This window comes from Fundulus heteroclitus, chromosome 8 (assembly GCF_011125445.2).
Source record: "Fundulus heteroclitus isolate FHET01 chromosome 8, MU-UCD_Fhet_4.1, whole genome shotgun sequence".
Lineage (NCBI taxonomy): Eukaryota > Metazoa > Chordata > Actinopteri > Cyprinodontiformes > Fundulidae > Fundulus > Fundulus heteroclitus.
The window spans coordinates 35,648,856-35,672,544 of record NC_046368.1 but is presented as its reverse complement, the minus strand read 5'-3'; the positions used below and the strand labels follow the sequence as shown (position 1 = coordinate 35,672,544).

General features: G+C 38.1%; 1 protein-coding gene across 1 annotated transcript in view; it reads left to right on the top strand.

Moving 5' to 3' along the window:
- Positions 1–23,689, top strand: part of efl1 (elongation factor like GTPase 1) — a 111,837-nt gene that overhangs the window by 49,261 nt on the left and 38,887 nt on the right. Inside the window, exons 12-13 of the mRNA XM_036140730.1 lie at positions 16,997–17,115; positions 23,285–23,448. Coding sequence (XP_035996623.1) covers positions 16,997–17,115; positions 23,285–23,448 — 283 coding nt within the window. The remainder of the gene's footprint in view (positions 1–16,996; positions 17,116–23,284; positions 23,449–23,689) is intronic.

Here is a 23,689-nt window from a genome sequence, read left to right as displayed (position 1 = left end):
TTAAAACGTGCTTATGTGTTAGAAACAGAAATATGTCACAGCAAAGAGATTTAAGATAAAATCAAGAGATTCTGAAACACCAGTCCACATTCAACACCGCAGCAACAGAACACAGGACGTGATGCAATTAATGCAATCTTAGGAGCTCAACAGCACCTCCAGTCATAATTTATGTAGAATTTATGGATGGTTACTGAAAAGAAAAGCTGTTATGTCCAAGGGTGCTCAAAAACAAGTGGAAGTTTCCACTTACACCTGAAGGATCAGAGAATCATAGAGTGGCTGAGGTTAATTTATAGGGAAGTACCACACAATTATAACCCTAATTTAACACCATGTTCAGCACACTTTACTGAAGACTGTTTCCCGAACGTAGGTGAATTCAAGTTGGAGTTTTCAAACAAAATGATTTTGAAAAAAACTTCTGTACCAACACTGAAGGTGGTGACCACAACACTGTCATTAACCGTGAATTTATTTAATTTCTAAATGCTGTCAAATGTAAGGAAGATGTGTTTGTAATTAAAAAATCAGGTTGACTGACTTGAGTGACCAGCTAAACTGCTGGCTCTTACGCTGCCCACTGCATGATGTAGCCTTTGGTCAGGCTTTGCCTGTCTGACATCCTGCAACACAAATATTTTCACTAGCCATATCAAAATATGAGATTTGTGACAAAGTGTTGCGCCGAGAAGAGAGGTGTGGATGGAGGGGAGGCAAGAGCATCCTGGGGTGCATTTGACCAGTTTCCCGAATATGATTGTAGCGAATTGGAGTGAACTCAATGAGGTAGAGCCACATATCATTACTACAGCACCGGATGTGATGACCAGATTGTAAACAGATGTGGTGCCGTCTCCCTGCAGTATCGCAGAACTATCATAATGCAGGTCTGCTTAATTTATAAAACAGTATTAAATTATGCCAGACCGAGTCTGACCCTCTGCAATACCTCGCAGGAAAACAGCAACTCGGGATGATTGATCTACACAGATCTACAGCAACTTTAAGAGCCTCATATCAGAAAATGTACTCACGTCAATCAGCTCTATGGTCACATCTGAGGAATTGGCAAGGTTAGCATCTGCTTCAGTGAACACCAACAGTGATACTGTATTCCCAGTGTTTTCCCTCTTGGAAACATTTTTTCCACTGGATCTTGGACCATTATACATTATTTATCCCGGAGATGCCAATAGCCGTCAGCCGCTTCCTTGTTTTATCCCCTGCTGCGCATGTGCAGTGTTGTTCTTCCTCTGTTATTAGGGGAGTGGTGGTCTAGTGGTTAGAGCATTGTGCTTATGTCCCGGAGGTTCTGGGTTCATCTCCCACAAACTGCCACTCTAGGTTTGTGAGCAAGACCCTTAACCCCAGATTGCTCCCTGGGCACCGCACGGTGGTAGCCCACTGCTCCCCAAGAGGATGGGTTAAATGCAGACAACAATTTTAATTGGGATGTATGTTGCAATGACAAAGATTTTTATTATTATTATTAGGGTTCCAAGCCCGCAGTGCAGGCGAACGGCTATGCCGTTCGTCTGCTCTGTGAGCAGAGAACACTATTGTTTTTCGTCTGTTTTTCCATTCTTTATTATTATTATAAATAATTATTCTTCCCCGCTAAAATGCATTGTGCGGCCCATGCGGACTTGTAATGAACCTATTGAATCAGGTATCTAAGTATAGAACGTGCACCGCTACTCAAACCCAGAAATTCAGACCCCTCAACAACTAGGGGGCGCTATAACAAAGGACAGTACATTTTGGCCTGTAACCACCAAACTACTGGGCCCACACTCAAAAACTTGATATCACTTTGTTCATTGGATGATTCTGAATCAAAAAGGGAATTGGCACACCTTTAATTTCCCAGCTACTTTTCGCGCTACATGGCTACAAAGGTTAAACCTTTGTTGTTAAACTCCTCCTACATTTTTTGTGCAATCTGCACAAAACTTTTTATATAAGCGTGTCATGAACAAATAAAAAAAGTTAACGCGGCAGATTTTTGAATTTTGACTTTTTCGAAAAATAATGCTAAAATAAAAGATTGTTAGCTAGCTAGCTCTAAATGTAATTGCTGATTATTCTAAAACCATAACAGATTTTAACATGTCCTTCATAACCCATACTCCAAATAAGATTTGAGTACCAGATTGAGTACCAGAGTAATAGAGGCCTGGATCTACCATAACAGGTGGGCTCCCAGGTGCAGGATATGCATAAAGGTGCAGGATTTGACAGGAAAAGGAGGAGGTTATGTTTTAATATTAGTGCTGTCAAACGATTAAAAATTTTAATCGCGATTAATCGCATAATGGCGATAGTTAACTGGAGATTAATCGCAATTAATCGCATATTTTATCCTTTTATTTCTGAAAGTGTAATAGCCTGTTTGGGCATTTTAATGTGCAATTTTGCAATAAATGACACTAATAAAATACATGCTTGTACAAAACACATTTTTATGCTATTTTTCAAGCACTTTTCAGAATTGGAATGAAAACATCCTGGTACCAAATGTTAAACTCTGGACTATAATGGCTAAATGACTAATCATGACGCCCTGATGTTTACACCATGTGTAAACAAATGTGTAAATAAATACCTGTTTTCATGCCGATATATATTTTTTGCCTCTTAAACAAAGCTAGACATGGTATTATGCATAAACATATAAATTAATAAAAATTGTACATTTCGATAAAGTCATAAGTTTTGTTTATTTCTTCACTCTCTCTCTCTCACACATCTAATTCTGAGCTTTCACACCAACAACAATACAGGTCATTCCAGTCTTACACTTTGCTTGCAACCGGGCAGGAGCTTAGTACCCTGAATGAGACTGTTTAGCAACTGTTTAGTAACTCCAGGTCCTTCGTTTGGCAACGTGATTCAGCCTTAGTTTGTCAAATACAGAGAAAACAAATTAATAAGCATTAAAGTACGGTTTATGGGTTGGGTTTCTGCAATTTTATCAACGTGTAAAAGCGCATCTTCAGAACCAATGTCTGATAAAATGGTGATCTGCACCATGTAATCTACATTCAGCAGTTATCACCGGTTATTGCACCGTAAACTGCAGAAAATACGCGCAGAGTTGCTCTCTCTGCCTTTACTACCGTCGGCTCATATGGCGGAGGGATAGTTCAGCTGGATAGAAAGTGTGGGCAGTGCAGGCAGGTCTCATAATAACCGCTGTTTCGTCACTTATTTTAGAGCCCAAATAAGCGATTTCACTTTCAGAAATGTGCCCAAAAAACCCGCAACCCGTGACTCATGAAATTTAGAAGCGCTTTTAGAAAAAAGAAGCCCAAAGTCGCATGTGTCCGAGGGTAAAAGAAACCCTTCGGGGCGGGTGTGTTTTGCTACAGTTTTCTAGCACTCTTGAAACTACGGAAAGCGCCGAGGGTAAAAGAAACACAGTCCGGAGAGCGCGGCGGGGGGAAAAACATTAGGGAACGGTGTGTGTTTTGACGCGCTATTAACGGCGACAAAAAAATTGTCGGCCTTAAAATGGGTTTGCGTTAACGCCGTTAATAACGCGTTTAACTGACAGCACTAATTAATATGAAATAAATTAATAAACAATAATAAAATACTTTAATGTCTTCTTAAAACTTCTGAATTCAAAATAAATTAAATAAATTAAACAAGTTCCTTTATGATCATTCATTTATATTAGTGGTTCAAGTTATTTAATTGTTACTTGTTAAAAAAAACAAAACATTTTGGGGCCCCCCGATTGCACCAGTGGGCCCAAGCGGCCCCTTAGTACGCCTATGGCTGGACCGGCCCTGGCTGGCTGTCTTCAGCACGGAAAAGTCAACTGCAGCTTACTTGCTCAATTTGGGGAGGGTTTGGGGTTGTTGCCGGTCTGAGATGATTTGCCAAAAATCTATAAATCGTACACCAATGATGGTTACATTTCCTAAATCCAGACGAAAAGACCTACGTTTTGATGTATAATTTGTGCACATAGAGTGAAAACAATGCGCAAAAACCCCGGATCAAAACAATGACAATGAACTGGTCTATTTTCAAAGACGGCGACGACTGGTGCTCTGTAGGAAGCAGAGAGTGATGAAGTACTTAGTGACAGTGATGGAAGCTCCGTGGAGCTATCATCATCTGATAGCGATATGGATTTTTTATTAGAGTTTCTTGACAGAAACCGGACTTTTGACGGAAACCAGCCGTACCTATTTCCAGGGCAAACTTTGTCGGGTCCTACAGTATATATGTATGTGTGCGTGTGTGCGCGCGCTCCGCCGCAACACGGCTTTACCGGAGCGTGAAGCTGACACCCCACTCACAGAAAAAAACTCAGTTAAATAGACGGAATGGTTAGTGCTTCGTTTGTGCACGTTTGTGCCGTTAAAATTAGCGTTTGTGCTGTTTTGGTTTTGAAGATATTAAAGAATATTTGTTAAGTTCATCTAGAGTTCACCATCCCCCCATTTTGCTTTGAATCCAACCAAGCTGGTCAACTTCGTTAGTGCTTCGTTTGTGCCGTTAAAATTAGCGTTTATGCTGCTTTGGTTTTGCAGATAATATAAGTTTTAATTTCGGCCGGTGACGTCACCACAGGCCGCCGCTGCAAAATAAAGCGCTACATTGTTATTCCTTTGCTGGTGCTGAGCTGGAGCCAAAGCAAACCAGAGTGGTCAACTTCTTTAGTGCTTTGTGCATGTTTGTGCCGTTAAAATTAACGTTTGTGCTTCTTTGGTTTCGGAGATATTATGAATTTTAATTTCAGCCGATGACGTCATCCCAGACCGCCGCTTTAAAATAAAGTGCTACGTTTTTCTTTCTTTGCTGGTACTGAGCTGGATCCAAAGCAAACCACAGTGGGCTACTTTTTCAGTGCTTTGTTTGTGCAACAACAACCTTGGAATAAAATAAAATAAAGTTTTCATTAAGATTTGCAGCCCAATAGTTTTTGGGGAGCGTTAAGTTTTTAATATTTTGATGCTGAGCTCAATACACAACAAACCAAATTGGTCAATATTTTTAGGCATTTCTAATTCAATCTATATGCTTTATACTTTCAGCTGATAACACAGTCAATATATTCATAGTTGAACAATATTTCCCACTTCATGCATAAAGCCAATAAAAAGTGGAATGGTCCTTCAGCCTAATTAAAGGTTTAGCTTAGGTGGACAAAGGAACATTTTAGGAGATCGTTCCTTACAGTGTTGTTATACTTTATAGGCTGACCAGTGTGATTTATTTTTTTCAGTTTTTCTGTTATTGATTTTAGTTTGGGTATGTTTTCTGCGTTATATAAGCCTGTATACTTTAATTGCCCTTTTGTTAGGTGCAGACACCCCCAAATCTCCCAATTGTAGAGCAATAAAGGTTTGCTATTCTAATTAATTCAGAGGAGTAATGAACTATGACTACTAAGATCAACTATAACCAAGTTACTGTTTGAAAATGTTATAAACATTATACTCTCGAAGAAGAATAAACCCTTCTGATTAGGAAAAATAGACTTTATAAAAACAGTTGAACATTCTAATAAATGAAATGCCTTTTTTGGTGGCTCACTTGACATTGCTATCTAAAGTAAAGTTCTTTTGAGACAAAATAAATCGTAATATTTATTCAGGATCAAAGTACAAAACAATATAACACACATTTTACAATAGCGGCTAAAACAACTTGCATGATAAAAGAAAAATATAAAATTAATAACTGCTTTCTTGAGAAAAGTGTTGAGACCAAACGGTAGATCTGACCACATCTTCTTACACAAATGAGGAACATCATTAAGGATGCCAGCCATCCTGCACAGAGACTGTTCCAGCCTCTCCCCTCAGTCAGGAAACTAAAAAAACAAACAAAAACATGTTTCCCAAGAGATCTTTGCCAATAAGCAGGAATATATCAATCATTTTATAAGAATGCTGTGGGGGGGAGGCTCGGTAGATGACACAACTTCATAGTAATGTTACTGATTTATCAGTAGAAATATATTAAAAAGACTTACGTTTTTTCCAGTGTTGGCAATAACATATGATTTACCGTAGCACTTTATTTTGAAGCAGCGGGCTGGGATGACTTCATCGGTTGAAATTAAAATTCATAATATCTCCGAAACCAAAGCAGCACAAACGATAATTTAATGGCACAAACCTGCACAAACGAAGCACTAAAAAAAGTAGCCCAGTTTGATCAGATTCGAAGGAAAATGGGGAGATGGTGAACTCTGGATGACCTTAACAAATATTCTTTAATATCTTCAAAACCAAAACAGCTCAAACACTATTTTTAACGGCACAAACCTGCACAAACGAAGCACTAACCATTCCGTCTATTAACTAAGTTTTTTCTGTGGGTGGGGTTTCAGCTTCACACAGCTCTTTAACGGCGCTGCAGCAGAGGAGAGATTGCGCTGCTGTTGGGCTTTTACTGCCATCCCTCCAGATTTCCATAAACCATTGACAAATTTAATGAAAAGTAACTTAAAATTATCCTTAAAAGACAAAATGTTAAAAAATCAAAGGGCTTATTTAACGCTTTGAGAACATATCTTGTATTCGGCCACAAAATCAACAATAGTAGAATGATCTTTTAAGCTTATAAAATGCCAACACAAAATGAGGGTTACATTTCCTGAATCCAGACAGAAATACCTACGTGTTGATGTATAATTTGTGCACGAAGAGTGAAAATTGAGCGAGTAGTTCAGTGTTTTTTGGAGAATTTTGTCACCATGGTAACTGAAAATGGCGTGATGAGAAAACGATAAAAGATATGCACATTCCGTTTTAACTTCTGAATAGTTCAAAGATATATCTACAAACTGGAAGTTAAACGATGTTCGTAGGTGAAAGCATGACGACACAGAAGAGTGTTGAAAATGACAATTTTTCTGTGTTTTTTTGCGAATTTTGTTCCAACCGTAAGTCGAAATGGCATCAAGTACAAAAAGCCCTGATCGCGGCGTCGAGACGCACGTTTTGATATATAGTTTGTGTGGGTACAGCCTACGGTTCAGGCTGTATTAACGGTGACGGAATATTAATAAACAATAAAGAAATCCTTATTGGGTGCCCGCCATGCATTTTCAATGCATAGGCGGGCGCCTAACTAGAATCGTTCAACTTCTGAAGAAGTTGAAAAAGGCGCCCGCCTGGTGGTGGGCATGACCGTTAAAGGCAAAGCTTCCGAGTTCCTTGGTCGTAGTCTCTCATCGCTTGGGGATTTTAAATCAAACCTTCTGAGTGAAAAGGATTTGTCTTCATCTAAACCTGCCGACCAGGAAAACTTTGCGTCTGCAGAGCTGCAAACTACGTATTTCGATCTGAGACGCAGCTAATGACCTAATTGGCGACAGCCGACAGTCAAAGTTTGCCATTCATTTGCTACGGTAGTTCTAAACCACTACTGACGTAAATACACTTTTTGGCCACAAGCGTCATTTTGGGGGCGTTGTTTCCACCTCTTCTCTTAGAGCCGTTTTTAATAAAAAGAAGAAAAGGCAAAAATGGTCCAAACAAAAGGTCGTAACGTTTACATTTGTAGCCTCTGCCTTACATAAACACTAGAATTAAATCTTAATGAATAAAAGTATAGACAATTATTTCAGTAACTCAATTCAGTAAGTGAAATACACTATATACAGGAGTTTGACAATGAAACTGAAGTAGCCCTAGTTTGATCGGATTCGAAGCAAAATAGGGAGATGGTGAACTCTGGATGACCTTAAGAAATATTCTTTAATATCTTCAAAACCAAAACAGCACAAACGCTAATTTTAACGGCACAAACGTGCACAAACGAAGCACTAACCATTCCGTCTATTTAACTGAGTTTTTTCTGTGGGTGGGGTGTCAGCTTCACGCAGCTCTTTACCGGCGCTGCAGCGGAGGAGAGATGGCGCTGCTGTTAGGCTTTTACTGCCATTCCTCCAGACTTCCATAGGCCATTGACAAATTTAATGAAAAGTAACTTAAAATTATCCTTAAAAGACAAGATGTTGAAAAATCAAAGGGCTTATTTAACGCTTTGAGAACATATCTTGTATTCGGCCACAAAATCAACAATAGTAGAATGATCTTTTAAGTTTATAAGACCATTTTTAAGATGCCAATACGTGTAGCATATATGAGAGGACCCAAGATGGCGGTGTGAGAAGCAGCTTTTTTGCAGGCTCTGATTAAAACGTATTGTTTTATCCCAAGATAGCAAATTCCTTTGCGACTTTCCATAACCTCCATTAGAATTCAACCTTACACTTCCTTTGCAACCTTGTTTCTAATTATTGCTTTTTCAGCACTTTTTGAGTCTTTCGGTCTGAGTTGCCAACATGACGGACCATAACTACAACTTCACTGCTCTCCGCGAGGCTTGTGATGAGAGCGACATTGAAGACATTGATGTCGACGAAGCCTCTTCCAAAAAAAGTAAGATTAATCTGGACCACACGCCAACAAAGAGCCCTAAACCTAAAAAAATGAAGGGGAAAGACCAAGGTGATGGAAATATCGGTGCCGCTATTCTCCAGGCTGTTCAGGCGTTGACCGAGAAAATGGATGAACAGACTGAACTGTTAAAGAGTTTTGATAAACGCATTGAAGCTAACACCATGGCTACAAAAGAAAACAAACAAGAAATTCTTCAGCTCCAAGAAAAGATCGACGAGCTTCAAAAAGAAAAGAGCAACCGAGGACCAGGCTCGGTACAAAAGAAGGTGGAATTTGAGGCTGACAGGATTACCAGAAAAAGAGGGAGAAAACACAAGAGAAGTCGTCAATCGGAATACTTACCAGAGTTGTTCCCCTCTCCGTGGACCGGCTGCGAGACACTGTGGACGCCGAGGGCGATTATCATCCAGTTCGGGATGAGAACCGTCAGAGATGAAGTGTGGAAAAAGTCGAAGGACGCGCAGGTGTGTAGCGAGATGCATATCTGCTTCAAAGAGGACTTTTCCAAAGAAGATCGGGATGCGCGTTCCAAGCTGTGGCCTCTGGTCCAGGATGCCAGGAAGAAGGGGAAAAGAGCGTTCCTGAAGGAGGGCTATGCTCTGATCGACAATCATCGTGTGGACCCTAACTGACCAACATTCTTTAGTTATATTGGTCTATAACAGGTACTGTGAATTTACCTTGTTAGTTAAATGTTTGATTACCCGAAGGGTTGTTGCAAATGTTATTACTAAGTTCTGTTTGGGATATAAGCTAATCATTCCCGTGCAAATCCTTTTCAGCGCACTTTTGGTACTTTGTAAATGTTATCTTTTTTTTTCTTTAAATACAAGGGGACTGAAAAACAATGTGAAACGTAAGGCAACTTGTCTTTTTTGTAAGGAGCAAAAGAGTAATATTATTTTCCTGCAAGAAACTCACTCAGTGGAGGCAGACACAAAATTCTGGAAACAACAATGGGGAGACAGCATTTTTTTCAGCCATGGCACTTCACACTCAGCTGGAGTGATGATTATGTTCAACAGGTTTTCTGGAAATGTGATTAACCACATACGTGACATCAATGGTCACTGGATAATGATGGTGATTGAATATAGTGATGTAAATTATATTTTGATATGTGTATATGGATACAACAGAAGGTTACAAAACAAACAACTTTATGCTTCCTTGAGCAAGATGATAGAAGAATGGAAAATTACCTATACTACTGATATAGTTGTTTCTGGGGGTGATTTTAATTTGGTTCCTGACCTCTGGATGGATCGCTTTCCCCCAACATGTCAAAGTCATTTTTATGATGAAATCATAAGTGAATTCACCATGAAAACAGGTCTCATTGACTACTGGAGAATGAAACACCCCAATACCAAACAATACACATGGTTTAGTTCAGCCAATAATGGCCAATGCTCAAGATTAGACTTTTGGTTAATTTCTACCAACCTGATAAATGCAGTCCATAAATGTGAAATATTGGCATCACCTTTAACAGATCACTGTGGCATTTCAATTTTCTTTCAACTTGACGGGATGAAGGTGATTCCCCCCTCTTTATGGAAGTTCAATAATAGCCTCTTAGACAATGAGGAGTTCTGTAATGAAACTAAAAACTTACTACATGGAATTAATCAATTAGAAATGTCTCATTTAAATAAATGGGAGTGGTTTAACTTCAAAATTAAAGATATTGCCATTCTTAGGAGCAAATATATCTCTAAAATAAAAAAGCAAAAACAACAGGACATTATAAAGAATATAAACAGATTATGTAAAACAGACTTATCTTTAGATGAACAAGTTGAATTAAATAGTCTTCAAACCCAATTGGACAATCTATATTTAGAGAAAGCAAAAGGAGCATTTATACGCTCTAAAGCTCGCTGGCTTGAAGAAGGGGAAAAAGACTTCCTACTTCTTTAGTTTAGAAAAACAAAGACAAACGAAAAAGAAAATTAATAAGTTAATTATTGATAATAAAAGTATTGATAACCAGGAAGCAGTAAAGGAGGAAATAAGAAACTTTTATAAAAAACTGTATACAACCAAATTTTCAGTAGAGCATTGTCAAATATTTTTTGAGAAAATTGGGAAATATAGGAAAATAATTGACGGGAATTTTAAGCAACTTATGGATGACAACCTCAAAATTGAAGAGTTAGATTTAGCAATTGCAAAAATGTCAAAAGGAAAATCCCCTGGATTAGATGGTCTAACAGTAGAGTTCTATATCCATTTTTGGAATGATATCAGACTACTGCTCTATAATGCCCTTTTGGAATGTATTTCATCTGGCCATTTGTCCCCTAAAATGAAAAGAGGTATTATTACCCTAATTCCAAAGCCCAATAAAGATAAATTGTTATTAGACAATTGGAGGCATATAACACTACTATGTAATGACTATAAACTGCTAGCTCACATCTACTCTGATAGACTGGATAAGGGATTATCAAATCTAGTGGATGAGTGTCAGTCAGCCTTTGTGAAAGGTAGAGTTATACATAACCATACTAGATTAATTATTGACCTGTTAGATTACAGAGACTTTATTCCTACAGACAGCTACATATTACTCTTAGACTTTTTCAAAGCCTTTGACACACTTGAACACCCCTTTTTGCTTGAAACTTTACGGTTTCTGGGCTTTGGAAGCAAATTTTGTGACTTAGTCAAAATGCTCTACACCAACATCAGTAGCATGGTCTCTCTAAACCTGGGAATAACTCCTGGTTTTGATATATCATGCGGAATCAGACAGGGTTGTCCCATTTCCCCGAAGCTTTTCATATTAGCGACACAATTGCGGGCTTTATTAATTAAAAACTCCAATGATATACAAGGTATCACAATTTTCGATAGAGAATTTAGAATAAGTCAATTTGCGGATGATACTTGCATCCTTTTAAAAGATAAATCAATGATAGATAAAACCCTCAATAATATCTCCATCTTCTCTGAAGCGTCTGGTTTAACCCTTAATATTAAAAAATGCAAACTACTCCCTATTCATACATGTTCTGACCCCTCCATTGCCTCAATTAAAGTTGTAACTGAAGTAAAATACCTAAGGCTGACAATATCAAAAAACTTAATTAGAAGAGAAGATACAAATATTTTTAATCGAAATTTGGATATGAAAAAATCCCTTAGTCACTGGTTAATCAGAGATCTTACTATTTTTGGCAGAACTATTCTATCCAAAACTGAAGGTATTTCCAAACTGATTTATCCCTGCCACTCCTTGTATATATCCCTTAAAAACATAAATAAAGCAAACACAATAATCTTTCAATTTTTATGGAGGAATAAAACGCATTACATCAAAAAGTCTCAGTTGGCACTCCCCATAATTCAACCCTATGGAACAATAGAGTAATACCACTTAATCGTAAATCTATATTCAAAAAGGAATGGTTCAACAAGACATTTTTTATGTTACTGATTTAATGGATGATAACAGCGATTTTTTTAAATTATTCCGACTTAAAAAAAATGATCTTAATTGTTCTCTAAGAGAATATAACAAACTGTGTAAATCGATTCCACTGCCTTTAATTCATTTGATCAAAAATTTTAGGTTATATAATAATTCTCCACCATTACTGCCCACATTGTTGATTGCACAATGCAATCTGCTTGATAAAAAATGCAATAATAAATTAATTAGTAGTTTTTTCAAAGCCAGAAAATTTTTTGATTATGTTAGATTTATTCGGAAGGGAGAAATTGCTGTTAGTCTAGAAACGCTTGATAAAGCCTTCTCAAAATTTGTTAAATGGCCAATTTTACCTAAAGTTAAAGAAACTCATTTTAAAATCATAAACAAAATTTATCCTGTGGCAGAATTTTAAAAAAAGAGGTTTGGTTAATAATAACAGTGAAACTCTTGAACATCTGTTTTACCAATGTCCTGCTACACAACAGTTCTGGAATGAGATGAGAGATTGGCTTTCTTTGAAAATTAATGATGTGCCCCCATTTACATTATATAATGTCTTTTTTTTATATGGACCATCTTCCTTTGCCTGTTTCTGACACTATTAACATCATCCTGCTGTTGGGTAAATATCATATCCATTGTGCTAATTGGAGAAATGCTCAACCCTCCTTTCGTTGGTTTATCAATGACTTTAAAACCTTTTTTTCATCTCTTAAGAAGATAAAAAAGACAGACATGCCAAAAAATTTAGTTTTGACCTCTCCCAACTTCTGCTATTCTAATTGCACCTACTGTTTTTGTTGTTTATATTTCAATGTCTCCTATTTTTGATTTCGATAGTTGTCTTGACATAAATCCCCTGTTGTTTTGTATTTGCACTTTTGTTTTGTAATTAATCTTCATTTGTTTATGTACATTTTGCCATCCTCTATGAGAGTATTTTTTTCATGTCAATGTTATTTGCTTAATAAAAAAAATAAATAAATAAAAAATACGTGTAGCATATAGCTCAGTGGCGTGTAGACTAGCCACCGCATTTCTACCATAATATAAAACCGACATTCAATAAACGACTCGTCACTTAGTTGCAAGGAAAACACCCAATGGAACCCTTCGTCTGGGTTAATTGGACTTGATTCAACAATATCCTTCAGTAATTTAGGAAAAACGGCAGCACAGCACAGCAAGCAATAGCAGCCACAAGATGGAGGAGTTCACCTCTGACCCGGAACTCAAAGAGTACTGCTTGTTGTCTGCTCACACAGCGCCACTCGTGGACAGTTTAGGAACTGCAGGAACGAAGTACGTCTTTTTAAGTAATCATTGTTGAATGATGATAATGCATTTTTCTAGCGATGATTTCTGTCACGAGGACATAATGCAGTGTTGTGCTGGCAGCCATCCCAACTAATAAAAATAAGATTTAAGATTAAAATAGTACATTATAGTAGTAAAATAAATACAATTATTGTGGTTTAAGGACAAGTTTGGTACCTGCATTAAGGTTAATTTCAAAAGGTACTTGTCATTTTCAGACTAAAAAACATTCTAAAAAGATGTTCTAATTCAGTGAATATGACTGGATATTTAAACAGAAAATAATAATGAAATTAAGTATTCTTTCAACTAGCAGTTTTTGAGTATGACTAAAATTCGAGGCAGTGAAGGAGGGTAACTGATAAGTGATGGCTGATGGTGGAGAGCTTGCAGGCCTGGCTTCGGTGGAGAAGCAGCAAACAACTGTGGCAGGAAATGTGTCTTTCATTTCAATGCAATGCAATGCAAAACTGGAGAACAGTAGAAATCAGTAGAGTGAGATAAACTGGCCCTGATGTCCTCCAGTAGCCTAAGCCTGATTGTAGGATGTCCCTGAACTCTCGTTACATTACAAAGTTTACAATAATAAGGAGAGCCAGCGAAATGCTTGAGGCAGGATTTGACAGGAAAAGGAGGAGATTAAGTATAAATATAAAATAATTTAATAAACAATACATAAAATACTTTAATGTTTTCTTAAAACGTCTGAATACAAACTGTCCCAAAACATGTTAAATAAATTCCTTTATCATCATTGATTTATACCAGTTGTTCAAGTTATTTAATTGTTACTTGTAAAAAAAAAGTAAAAAAAATAATTGTAAATTAGAAATGTACCATGCTCCTGAATGCACCATAGCTTTCTGACGCTCACGAACGCATCACACTGGTCTGAGAACGCAACGCGGAGTAGAGGCACGTTTCTGCTTAAGACAAAGCTTTGCCGTTTGTAAAACTCATGTCGGCTGGCACGGTTTATTGTTCTGTGTGAATGACAAGAGACCACAACAAACGAGCCTGCTAATGAGCCAACAGCCGACAGGAGAAGGTCTGCATCGAAGCAGCATGGAAAATTGGTGTTATTAAAACATGATTAAATACTTCAATGTAGCATGAAAAAATAAAATATGTGAATAAAAAAGTTAAAGGCATGAGGTGAACTGTATTGATTTAAATTGAAAAATCGTTTTTAAAGCCAAAGGGAAATGAAATATTGGGTGAAAATGTAATTCTCTAAAATTGGCACAGCTTGGATTCGAACTTTCGATCTTCTGCTTCGCAGCCCGACACCTAACCCACTCGACCAAAATGCCAGTGCCGTGCTCAGCCGTGCATTATTGAAAGGTCGACTGTGTTAAGAAGTGTTTTTTGTGAATTTTGTTCCAACTGTAAGTCGAAACGGCGTCAAGTACAAACAGCCCTGATCGCGGCGTCGAGACGAAGGTTTCGATATATAGTATGTGGGGGTAGACCCTACGGTTCGGGCTGTATTAACGGTGACGGAAGATTAATAAACAATAATAAAGAAACCCTTATTAGGTGCATAACATAAGGCCTCCGCCATGCATTTTCAATGCATAGGCGGGCGCCTAACTAGAATCGTTCAATTTCTGAAGAAGTTGAAGAAGGCGCCCGCCTGGTGGTGCGTATAACTGAGGTTATTGAATAGTTACTTGTAAAAAAAAAAAAAAAAAAAAAAAAAAAAAAAAGGAAAATTTGGGCCACCCCCCTTTGCACCAGAGGGCCCAAGCGGCCCCTTAGTACGCCTATGGCTTTGAACGGCCCTGGCTGGCTGTCTGCTGCAAGGAAAACTCCCAACAACTGCAGCTCAATTTGGGGAGGGTTTGGGGTTGTTGCCGGTCTGAGGTGATTTGCAAAAAATCTATAAATCGTACACCAAAGAGGGTTACATTTCCTGAATCCAGACAAAAAGACCTACATTTCGATGTATACTTTGTCTACATAGAGTGAAAATTGAGCGAGTAGGCTGAAGTTGTTCGGTCTTTTTTACATAATTTTCACTTTGGGGTTGTTGCCGGTCTGTGCATGTAGAGTGAAAATTGAGCGAGTAGGCTAAAGTTGTTTGTTGTTTTTTTAGACAATTTTGTCACCAGGGTAGGTGAAAATGGCATGATGAAAAAAATCTATAGGTCCTACACCAATGAGGTTTACATTTTCTGAATCCAGACAAAAAGACCTACGTTTTGATGTATATTTTGTCTACGTAGAGTGAAAATTGAGCAAGTAGGCTGAAGTTGTTCGGTCTTTTTCGCATAAGTTTGACTTTGGGGTTGTTGCCGGTCTGAGATGATTTGCAAAAAATCAATAGGTCCTACACCACTGAGGTTTACATTTCCTGAATCCAGACAGAAATACCTGTGTTGATGTATAATTTGTGCACGTAGAGGGACAATTGAGCAAGTAGGCTAAAGTTGTTCTGTGTTTTTTGGAGAATTTTGTCACCATGGTAACTGAAAATGGCGTGATGAGAAAACGATAGAAGATATGCACATTCCGTTTTCACTTCTGAATAGTTCAAAGATATATCTACAAACTGGAAGTTAAACGATGTTCGTAGGTGAAAGCATGACGACACAGTAGAGTGTTGAAAATGACAATTTTTCGGTCGTTTTTTGCGAATTTTGTTCCAACCGTAAGTCGAAATGACGTCAAGTACAAAAAGCCCTCATCACGCCGTCGAGACGAACGTTTCAATATATAGTAAGTGGGGGTAGACCCTACGGTTCGGGCTGTATTAACGGTGACGGAGGATTAATAAACAATAATAATAAACAAACCCTTATTAGGTGCATAACATAAGGCCTCCGCCATGCATTTTCAGTGCATAGGCGGGCGCCTAATAAACAAACCCTTATTAGGTGCATAACATAAGGCCTCCGCCATGCATTTTCAATGCATAGGCGGGCGTCTAATAATAATGAAACCCTTATTAGGTGCATAACATAAGGCCTCGGCCATGCATTTTCAATGCATAGGCGGGCGCCTAATAATAATAATAAAGAAACCCTTATTAGGTGCATAACATAAGGCCTCCGCCATGCATTTTCAATGCATAGGCGGGCGCCTAATAAAGAAACCCTTATTAGGTGCATAGCATAAGGCCTCCGCCATGCATTTTCAATGCATAGGCGGGCGCCTAATTATAATTAATAATAATATCCATAATCATACAGGTGTAGTTGCATAACACAAGACTCCACCCCTAAACATCCGAAGACAGTGTGTCTTGTTTTTTGATCATTTGACCATGCTTCCAAAACAGTGTTTAAAGTATTTGGACTGTAGATTCTCAATCAATAGAATAACATTGTTTAACACACGGATAACTGTGTGTGATGCTTGGTGGTCACATTAACATTAACGTTTTAGACTTGCTGTGTGGGGTAACATTCTTTGCTTGGAATACACTCATTCCTAGGTTCCTTCGTCAACAATGGAATGTTTGGGGGATTAATTCATGCAACAGCACTGTAATCTATATTGTTTGTAATTGGACTGATATCTGACTTTTTCGACTCAGGTATGGGTCTTTTAGATCCTAAAGACTATTTGCATGCTTTAACCTTTTCAGGAAGCGTTGTTGGTCAGTGCAATCAACTAATTTTAAGAAGAGAAAAAAAGATGTGGGAACATTATGTCTTGTCCGTGTGTTATATGTAATCGTTGTGCATCCTGAGCCAGTGAATGTCTAATCAAAAGTTTAATGTTTGTAACACAGAAAATGTGTTGACAACAAGGATTCTTTATCTTGATTCTTTATTTACTCCTGTGTTTTCAGGCCTCTAAACCTGGAGGAGATTGCTCAGCGCAGAGAAGTGGCTAGGCAAAGACATGCTGAGAAGATGACTGCTGGGAGCCTTGAAGGGGCCCTTATTTCAGACAGAACTCCTGCAGGAGGTCAGTGTGCGGTGCTCAGCACAGCTAAAGTTGGGGACACACAACACAATGTTTTGTCCAATTTGTTTCTCAGTCAGAGAAATTCGCCCCAATTAACTGTTAGTTTGAGAGGGTGTAAAGACTTGAGTTTGTGAATACGTAAGGGGAGCCCACCGGGTTGTTTGAACTGATTACCATCCCAAGTGCAAACTGACATTGCTTACAGCTAAGAAAAAGGAGACTGGGGCATAACAATAGCTGCAAGCTGTTTTTTCCCTAAAAATGTATTCATATTTGTGACCCGCCACACCAAAACTATAAATAAGTTGGCAGAGCACAAACTAAGAAAAACATAAAAAACCTTTAATTTGTGAGAAAATAGTGATTTTCGTTTTATTGCTAAATATGCTTGTTGAAGTTATGAGAGAGACAGCAGGCTCAATTTGTAGCAGCGGCATCTGTTACTGGCACTTCCGGTGGTACTTTCAAAATTACCACCGGAAATTTCACTTAGGTGAAAGTGACCATATGTAGAGATTCTTAGTGGCTTTTATTTTGAAATTCAACATTAGATGTGGATACAATTTGTTGAGCAGCATCTGGAGATGTTCTACCGTCATGCTGAAGTGACCTTATCTACTGAAAATGTCCAGTTTTGTAGCACTATTGACAGCAACGTAGGTCAAATTGACTTAATGTAGATGTTTTGAGTGGGCCTCTGACTCCAACAGGTCCTGTTGGAGTCAGAAGCCCAATAGGAAAATTTACCCCTGTAATTTACCCCGCGAGCAGCACTTTGTTTCTCTGGAACGATAAAGGTTAGAGATGTAATTTTTTCTGCGTTTATTTCGTAACTGGACAAGCTATAGGTTTTTGCTGGAAATATTTTAATTTAGGCACAAAAAATCATGAAAAAAGGTAATTTTGAGGAAAATGCTAAAATCTCCAAAACATTGTCCCGAACAAATGGCTCTAGCTGAAAAAGTATAAGAGATATCAAAATAATTCTTTCACCATGACTATCAGCAGGCTTTTGAGGACTATGGTGCCTATTTGTATGTTTGTACAAAAATCGGTGTAGGCACTGGAAGTAAAGGACGCATGCAAACTGGGAATTTTAACAAAAAAAAAATCTTTATCCATAAAAAATGAAAATGTTCCTTTTCCAAGTCATCCACAGTTTACACGGTAAAACTGTATTGCTCCGTGGCTAGATAATCCATCCATAGTTTTTTCTAATACAATATACGGCTCGACAGGAAGCAAGCCTTTCAAAGTAAACTAAACTTCACAATAAAATGGCCCGAACAAATCTTCTTACTATAGGATAAAAATAAAAAGCAAACCATCATACAAATAACTTAAATATTTTCTATTTATGGCTCTAACACCACTTTTTCCTCTATAAAAGCCACTGTTAAATGATGTGTTTGTCTGTTTATAACAGCCACCAAGAAAATCTCTCTACAATTACACTGTCGCGCTGCGCTAAAGGATCCTGTCTATTGCGCAATACGCGAATAATTCGAAAAACTCTGCAAATTATTCTTGCACTTTCCGCAACAGGTTGCAGTCGTAAAAATGGACATGGCTACGACAGACTACCCTATCTCCTCCGCTTATACAGCCATGATCTAATCTTGTTTACATGAAATAAGCCTGCTCTGGAGCAGGTTTAAGCTGGCGCACATGTTGCTATGACAACAAGTGCAGGAAGTCTTTCGAAGAACCAAACGATCCAAGATCATGCCAAATCGTCAACAATGAAATCCTGCTAACTGAGTTAGCGACGTATGAAGAACAGACCCCTGCTCAGTGCGTTCTCTGTAAACAGTTTTATCTTGCGCTGGCCAACTTCTTCTGCTCAGTTGCAGCCATACAATACAACTTTACCATGAAATTCACAGTCGTGAAACAGTTCTTGGCACCACAACTCAACTTGCAATCCATACATTTATGTAACTTTATATCACATATATCATTCTCAATAACTCAGTTTATCCAAAAGGTATCTTATTACATAAACTAGTACCGTCATGAGTACTGATTACTCCTTTATAGTACTTTTGAAAGTTCTGAACCCTTTTTAAGTCACTTATCAATTGTATTTTAACTGCAATCCATTTTACACAAATATCTTTTAACATATTCCTATCATCTCAGCTTAATGAAATCCAAAGAACATATATTTCATAACTTCTTTCACTCAGAAAACATACAGGGCAGATACATTACAGCTATAACTCAAAATACCAACGTTGGGGATGCCAGCTGGAATCACGGGCTATCATAGCCCGATGCTGACGTTAGCTGCCCATGTAGCTCTCCAGTTTGATCCTTCACAAGCTCATATTACATATTCACTTAATGCAGGTTACAATCACCACCCCGTGTTTTACTGGTAGTACTCGCCTCTCTATAATTAAGCTTGTTCTTTAGCTTATAACCCTCATGTAAAGGGGTTCTGCAGCTCAGCCCTGTGACTCTCACGTAACCAGCAGCAACATTAGCAATGCTACAGCGCAACACTTTTCGCCCGTGTTTTCCTTCTTTAACTATTAATCTTCTTACCAAAACACTTATGGTATGACTAATGTTATTTTAAGTCCATATATTTCCCACCCAGCTTACCTGCAAAACAGAGAAATACCGCAGGTTACAGAGCTGCTCAGTGCATCCTCTGTAAGCAGTCTTCTCTTGTGCTGGCCAACTTGTTCTGCTGGTCAGAGCGTGCGCTACTGGTACAAGCGGCACCGAGCGCCCTCTGCTGGCGACACTTATATCATACTTTTTACTAACACTGTATAAGTTGTCCTTAGACCTTAAAATAAAATTGGGGGCTACCATTTTAATGTATTTCACTCTTTCATAGTGCCACACTGGGTATCAATGCTATTGCTGGATGTGTCAGAACTTTCTTCAATTGAATAAAAACAAAACTGAAGTAATAATATTTGGACCAATAGAGGAGAGATCAAAAGTTAGCACACAGCTTCAGTCGCTTCAGCTAGAAACCACTGATCAGGCTCGAAACCTTGGTGTAGTGATGGACTCAGACCTGTACCTCCAAAAGCATTTAAAGACAGTTACAAGGTTGGCTTTCTATCACCTGAGGAACATTTCCAGGATTAAAGGACTAATGTCTCAAAAGGATCTGGAAAGACTAATCCATGCGTTTATATTTAGTAGAATTGATTACTTCAACTGTGTTTTCACAGGTCTGCCTAAAAAGTGGATCAGACAGCTGCAGCTGATCCAGAACGCTGCTGCCTGCGTCCTCACTAAGACCAAGAAAGTAGAGCACATCACCCCAGTTCATCTCTGCCTTACATAAACACTAGAATTAAATCTTAATAAATAAAAGTATAGACAATTATTTCAGTAACTCAATTCAGTAAGTGAAATACACTATATACAGGGGTTGGACAATAAAACTGAAACACCTCTCATTTTAGTGTGGGAGGTTTCATGGCTAAATTGGACCAGCCTGGTGGCCAGTCTTCATTAATTGCACATTTAACCAATAAGAGCAGAGTGTGAAGGTCCAATTAGCAGGGTAAGAGCACAGTTTTGCTCAAAATATTGCAATGCACACAACATTATGGGTGACATACCACAGTTCAAAAGAGGACAAATTGTTGGTGCACATCTTGCTGGCGCATCTGTGACCAAGACAGCAAGTCTTTGTGATGTATCAAGAGCCACAGTGACTTCCAGAGCCATGGCTTCCATTATATGTCCCCTATTTGGAAAAAAGCAGTGACAATATGCACACAGAGACCAGGAACATGATAGCAATAATCCTCGTTGCATTAAATCCAAGAATGCCCTATAACAAACACGGAAGCTTTTTTATAAACAGCAGAAGCAACAAACACCACATGCAAAAATGTTAACCAGAAACTGTCTTCTTAGTTGTCGACCAAATCCACGTTTCCAGAGGGATGGATCCGCTGTTTCTTTGTTAATCTGTCTAGTGAGGTGAAACATATTTACTCTTCCATATATGTATAGATATTTACTGTTATATATATATATATATATATATATATATACATGAATATATATATATATATATATATATATATACATGAATACATACATACATATAGAGTAATTAATATAAAATAAATTAATAAACAATACATGAAACAATTTAATGTTTTCTTAAAACTTCTGAATACTAAATAAATTAAATAAATTAAACAAATTCCTTTATCATTCATTTATGTCAATTGTTCAAGTTATTTAATTGTTACTTGTAAAAAAAAAAAAAAAAAGACAATTTGGGGGCCCCCCATTGCACCAGTGGGCCCAAGCGGCCTCTTGTTCGCCTATGGCTGTGACCATGGCTGGCTCTCTGCAACATGGAAAACTCACAACAACTGCAGCTCAATTTGGGGAGGGTTTGGGGTTGTTGCCGGTCTGAGGTGATTTCCGAAAAATCTATAAATCGTACACCAATGAGGGTTACATTTCCTGAATCCAGACAAAAAGACCTACATTTTGATGTATAATTTGTGTACATAGAGTAAAAATTTAGCAAGTAGGCTGAAGTTGTTCGGTCTTTTTTTACATAATTTTGACTTTGGGGTTGATGCCGGTCTGAGGTGATTTGCGAAAAATCTATAAGACCTACAGCAATGAGGGTTACATTTCCTGAATCCAGACAGAAATACCTACGTTTTGATGTATAATTTGTGCATGTAGAGTGAAAATTGAGCGAGTAGGCTAATGTTTGTTGTTTTTTTAGACAATTTTGTCACCAGGGTAGGTGAAAATGGCGTGATGAAAAAAATCTATAAGTCCTACACCAATGAGGGTTACATTTGCTAAATCCAGACAGAAATACCTAAGTGTTGATGTATAATTTGTGCACGTAGAGTGAAAATTGAGCAAGTAGGCTAAAGTTGTTCTGTGTTTTTTGGAGAATTTTGTCACCATGGTAAATGAAAATGGCGTGATGAGAAAACGATAAAAGATATGCACATTCCGTTTTCACTTCTGAATAGTTCAAAGATATATCTACAAACCTGAGGTTAAACGGTGTTCGTAGGTGAAAGCATGACGACACCGTACAGCATTGAAAATGGTCATTTGGGGACTTTTTTGAGGCTTTCTTTTTACCAGACTCCATTAAATTCCTATGGTGTTTTTGGGGGTGGTTTTTCGCTTATTACGTCGCCATGGTAACTCGAAACCCCAATAAAAGTAATAGCACACATCTTAAGATCGAGCCGCACGTTTTGATGCCTATATTGTGGGGGTGCATGCTACAGTTCGGGCCGCATTAATCGTGACGGAAGAAGTAAAGAATTTTAATGATAGAGAACTTTTAGAGGTGAATAGTAATAGGTGCCTCCATGCAAATGCATTGAAGGCAGTGCCTCCCCCTGCTATGGATTTGCATTTGCATTTGCCTATTACTCTATTAGGTGTAGAGTAATAGGCCCTGGCCATGCATTTGCATTGCAAATGCTATGGCAGGCACCTAATTACATAAAGCAGTAAAAAAATAATATTTCAACTAACTGAAGTCAATAAGTGTAAAAATAAAAAAGGTTGATACACCTCAAACATATTGCTTTTATTTTGAAAAGTAGTCTCAGGTGTTACTACCATAATGCTTAATGTTTGCCTGACCTACAAAAAATTTTTTTTTATTGAATATGGCTATACTTTGCAACTTTATGTTAAAAAAATCACACACAAGGGGCGCACTCGTGGCGTAGCGGGTAGCGCGACACATGTTTGTAGGCCTTTAGTCCTCGACACGGATGATCTGGGATCGAATCCGACCCGTGGTCCTTTGCCGCATGTCTCTCCCCCTCTTCCACCCTCTTCCTGTATGTCCACTGTCAATAAAAGCGAGCCACTAGAGCCGCAAAAAATGAAAATAAAAATATAAAAAAAATAAAAAAATCACACACAAAACCTAGGGTTATAAATATGTACATGTTTGAGATTTTATGCCATTAGTAATTATGTATGAAATTGTTGCAGTCCTTGTTACCCCCCCTTACCAACAAAATGCCTTTGTTCCTTACCCAGTCCCCTTTAATTACTTTCCATTACTTTTTACAGTGATGCAAGGTCTTTTTTCACAAATAAAGGTTGAAAATGAAGTAAACAAGGTAACTGCAACCAGCGTCTGGGTTAAAATTATTTGTCTTTTGTGTTCTACTGTCAGCTAAGATGATAAGCCTGACTCTAAAGGACTCCAAGCCGGAGGAGGAAGAGGAGCTGAAGGAGGTCTTCATTGCATTCGCACGAATCTACAGTGGGATGGTCAAGAAAGGGCAAAGGGTTTTTGTTCTGGGACCAAAGTATGATCCTGCTCAAGGCCTGAGCTTGGTAAATCACTCTTCTTTCAAACTTTACATGACCTGCATTATATATCTATATTATTTTTGTTTGATACATAGTTTTCTGGTAGAGAAATATAAAGTATGGTATAACAGGGTTTGTTGCATCAGAAATAGGAGCAGAGGGTCCCCAAGAAAATGTTCAGAGGGTGCCACATGGAGCTGTTAAAAATATCTGGGTGGCACACCAAAATCAAAACCAATGACTGATTCTAAAATACTTTGATGTA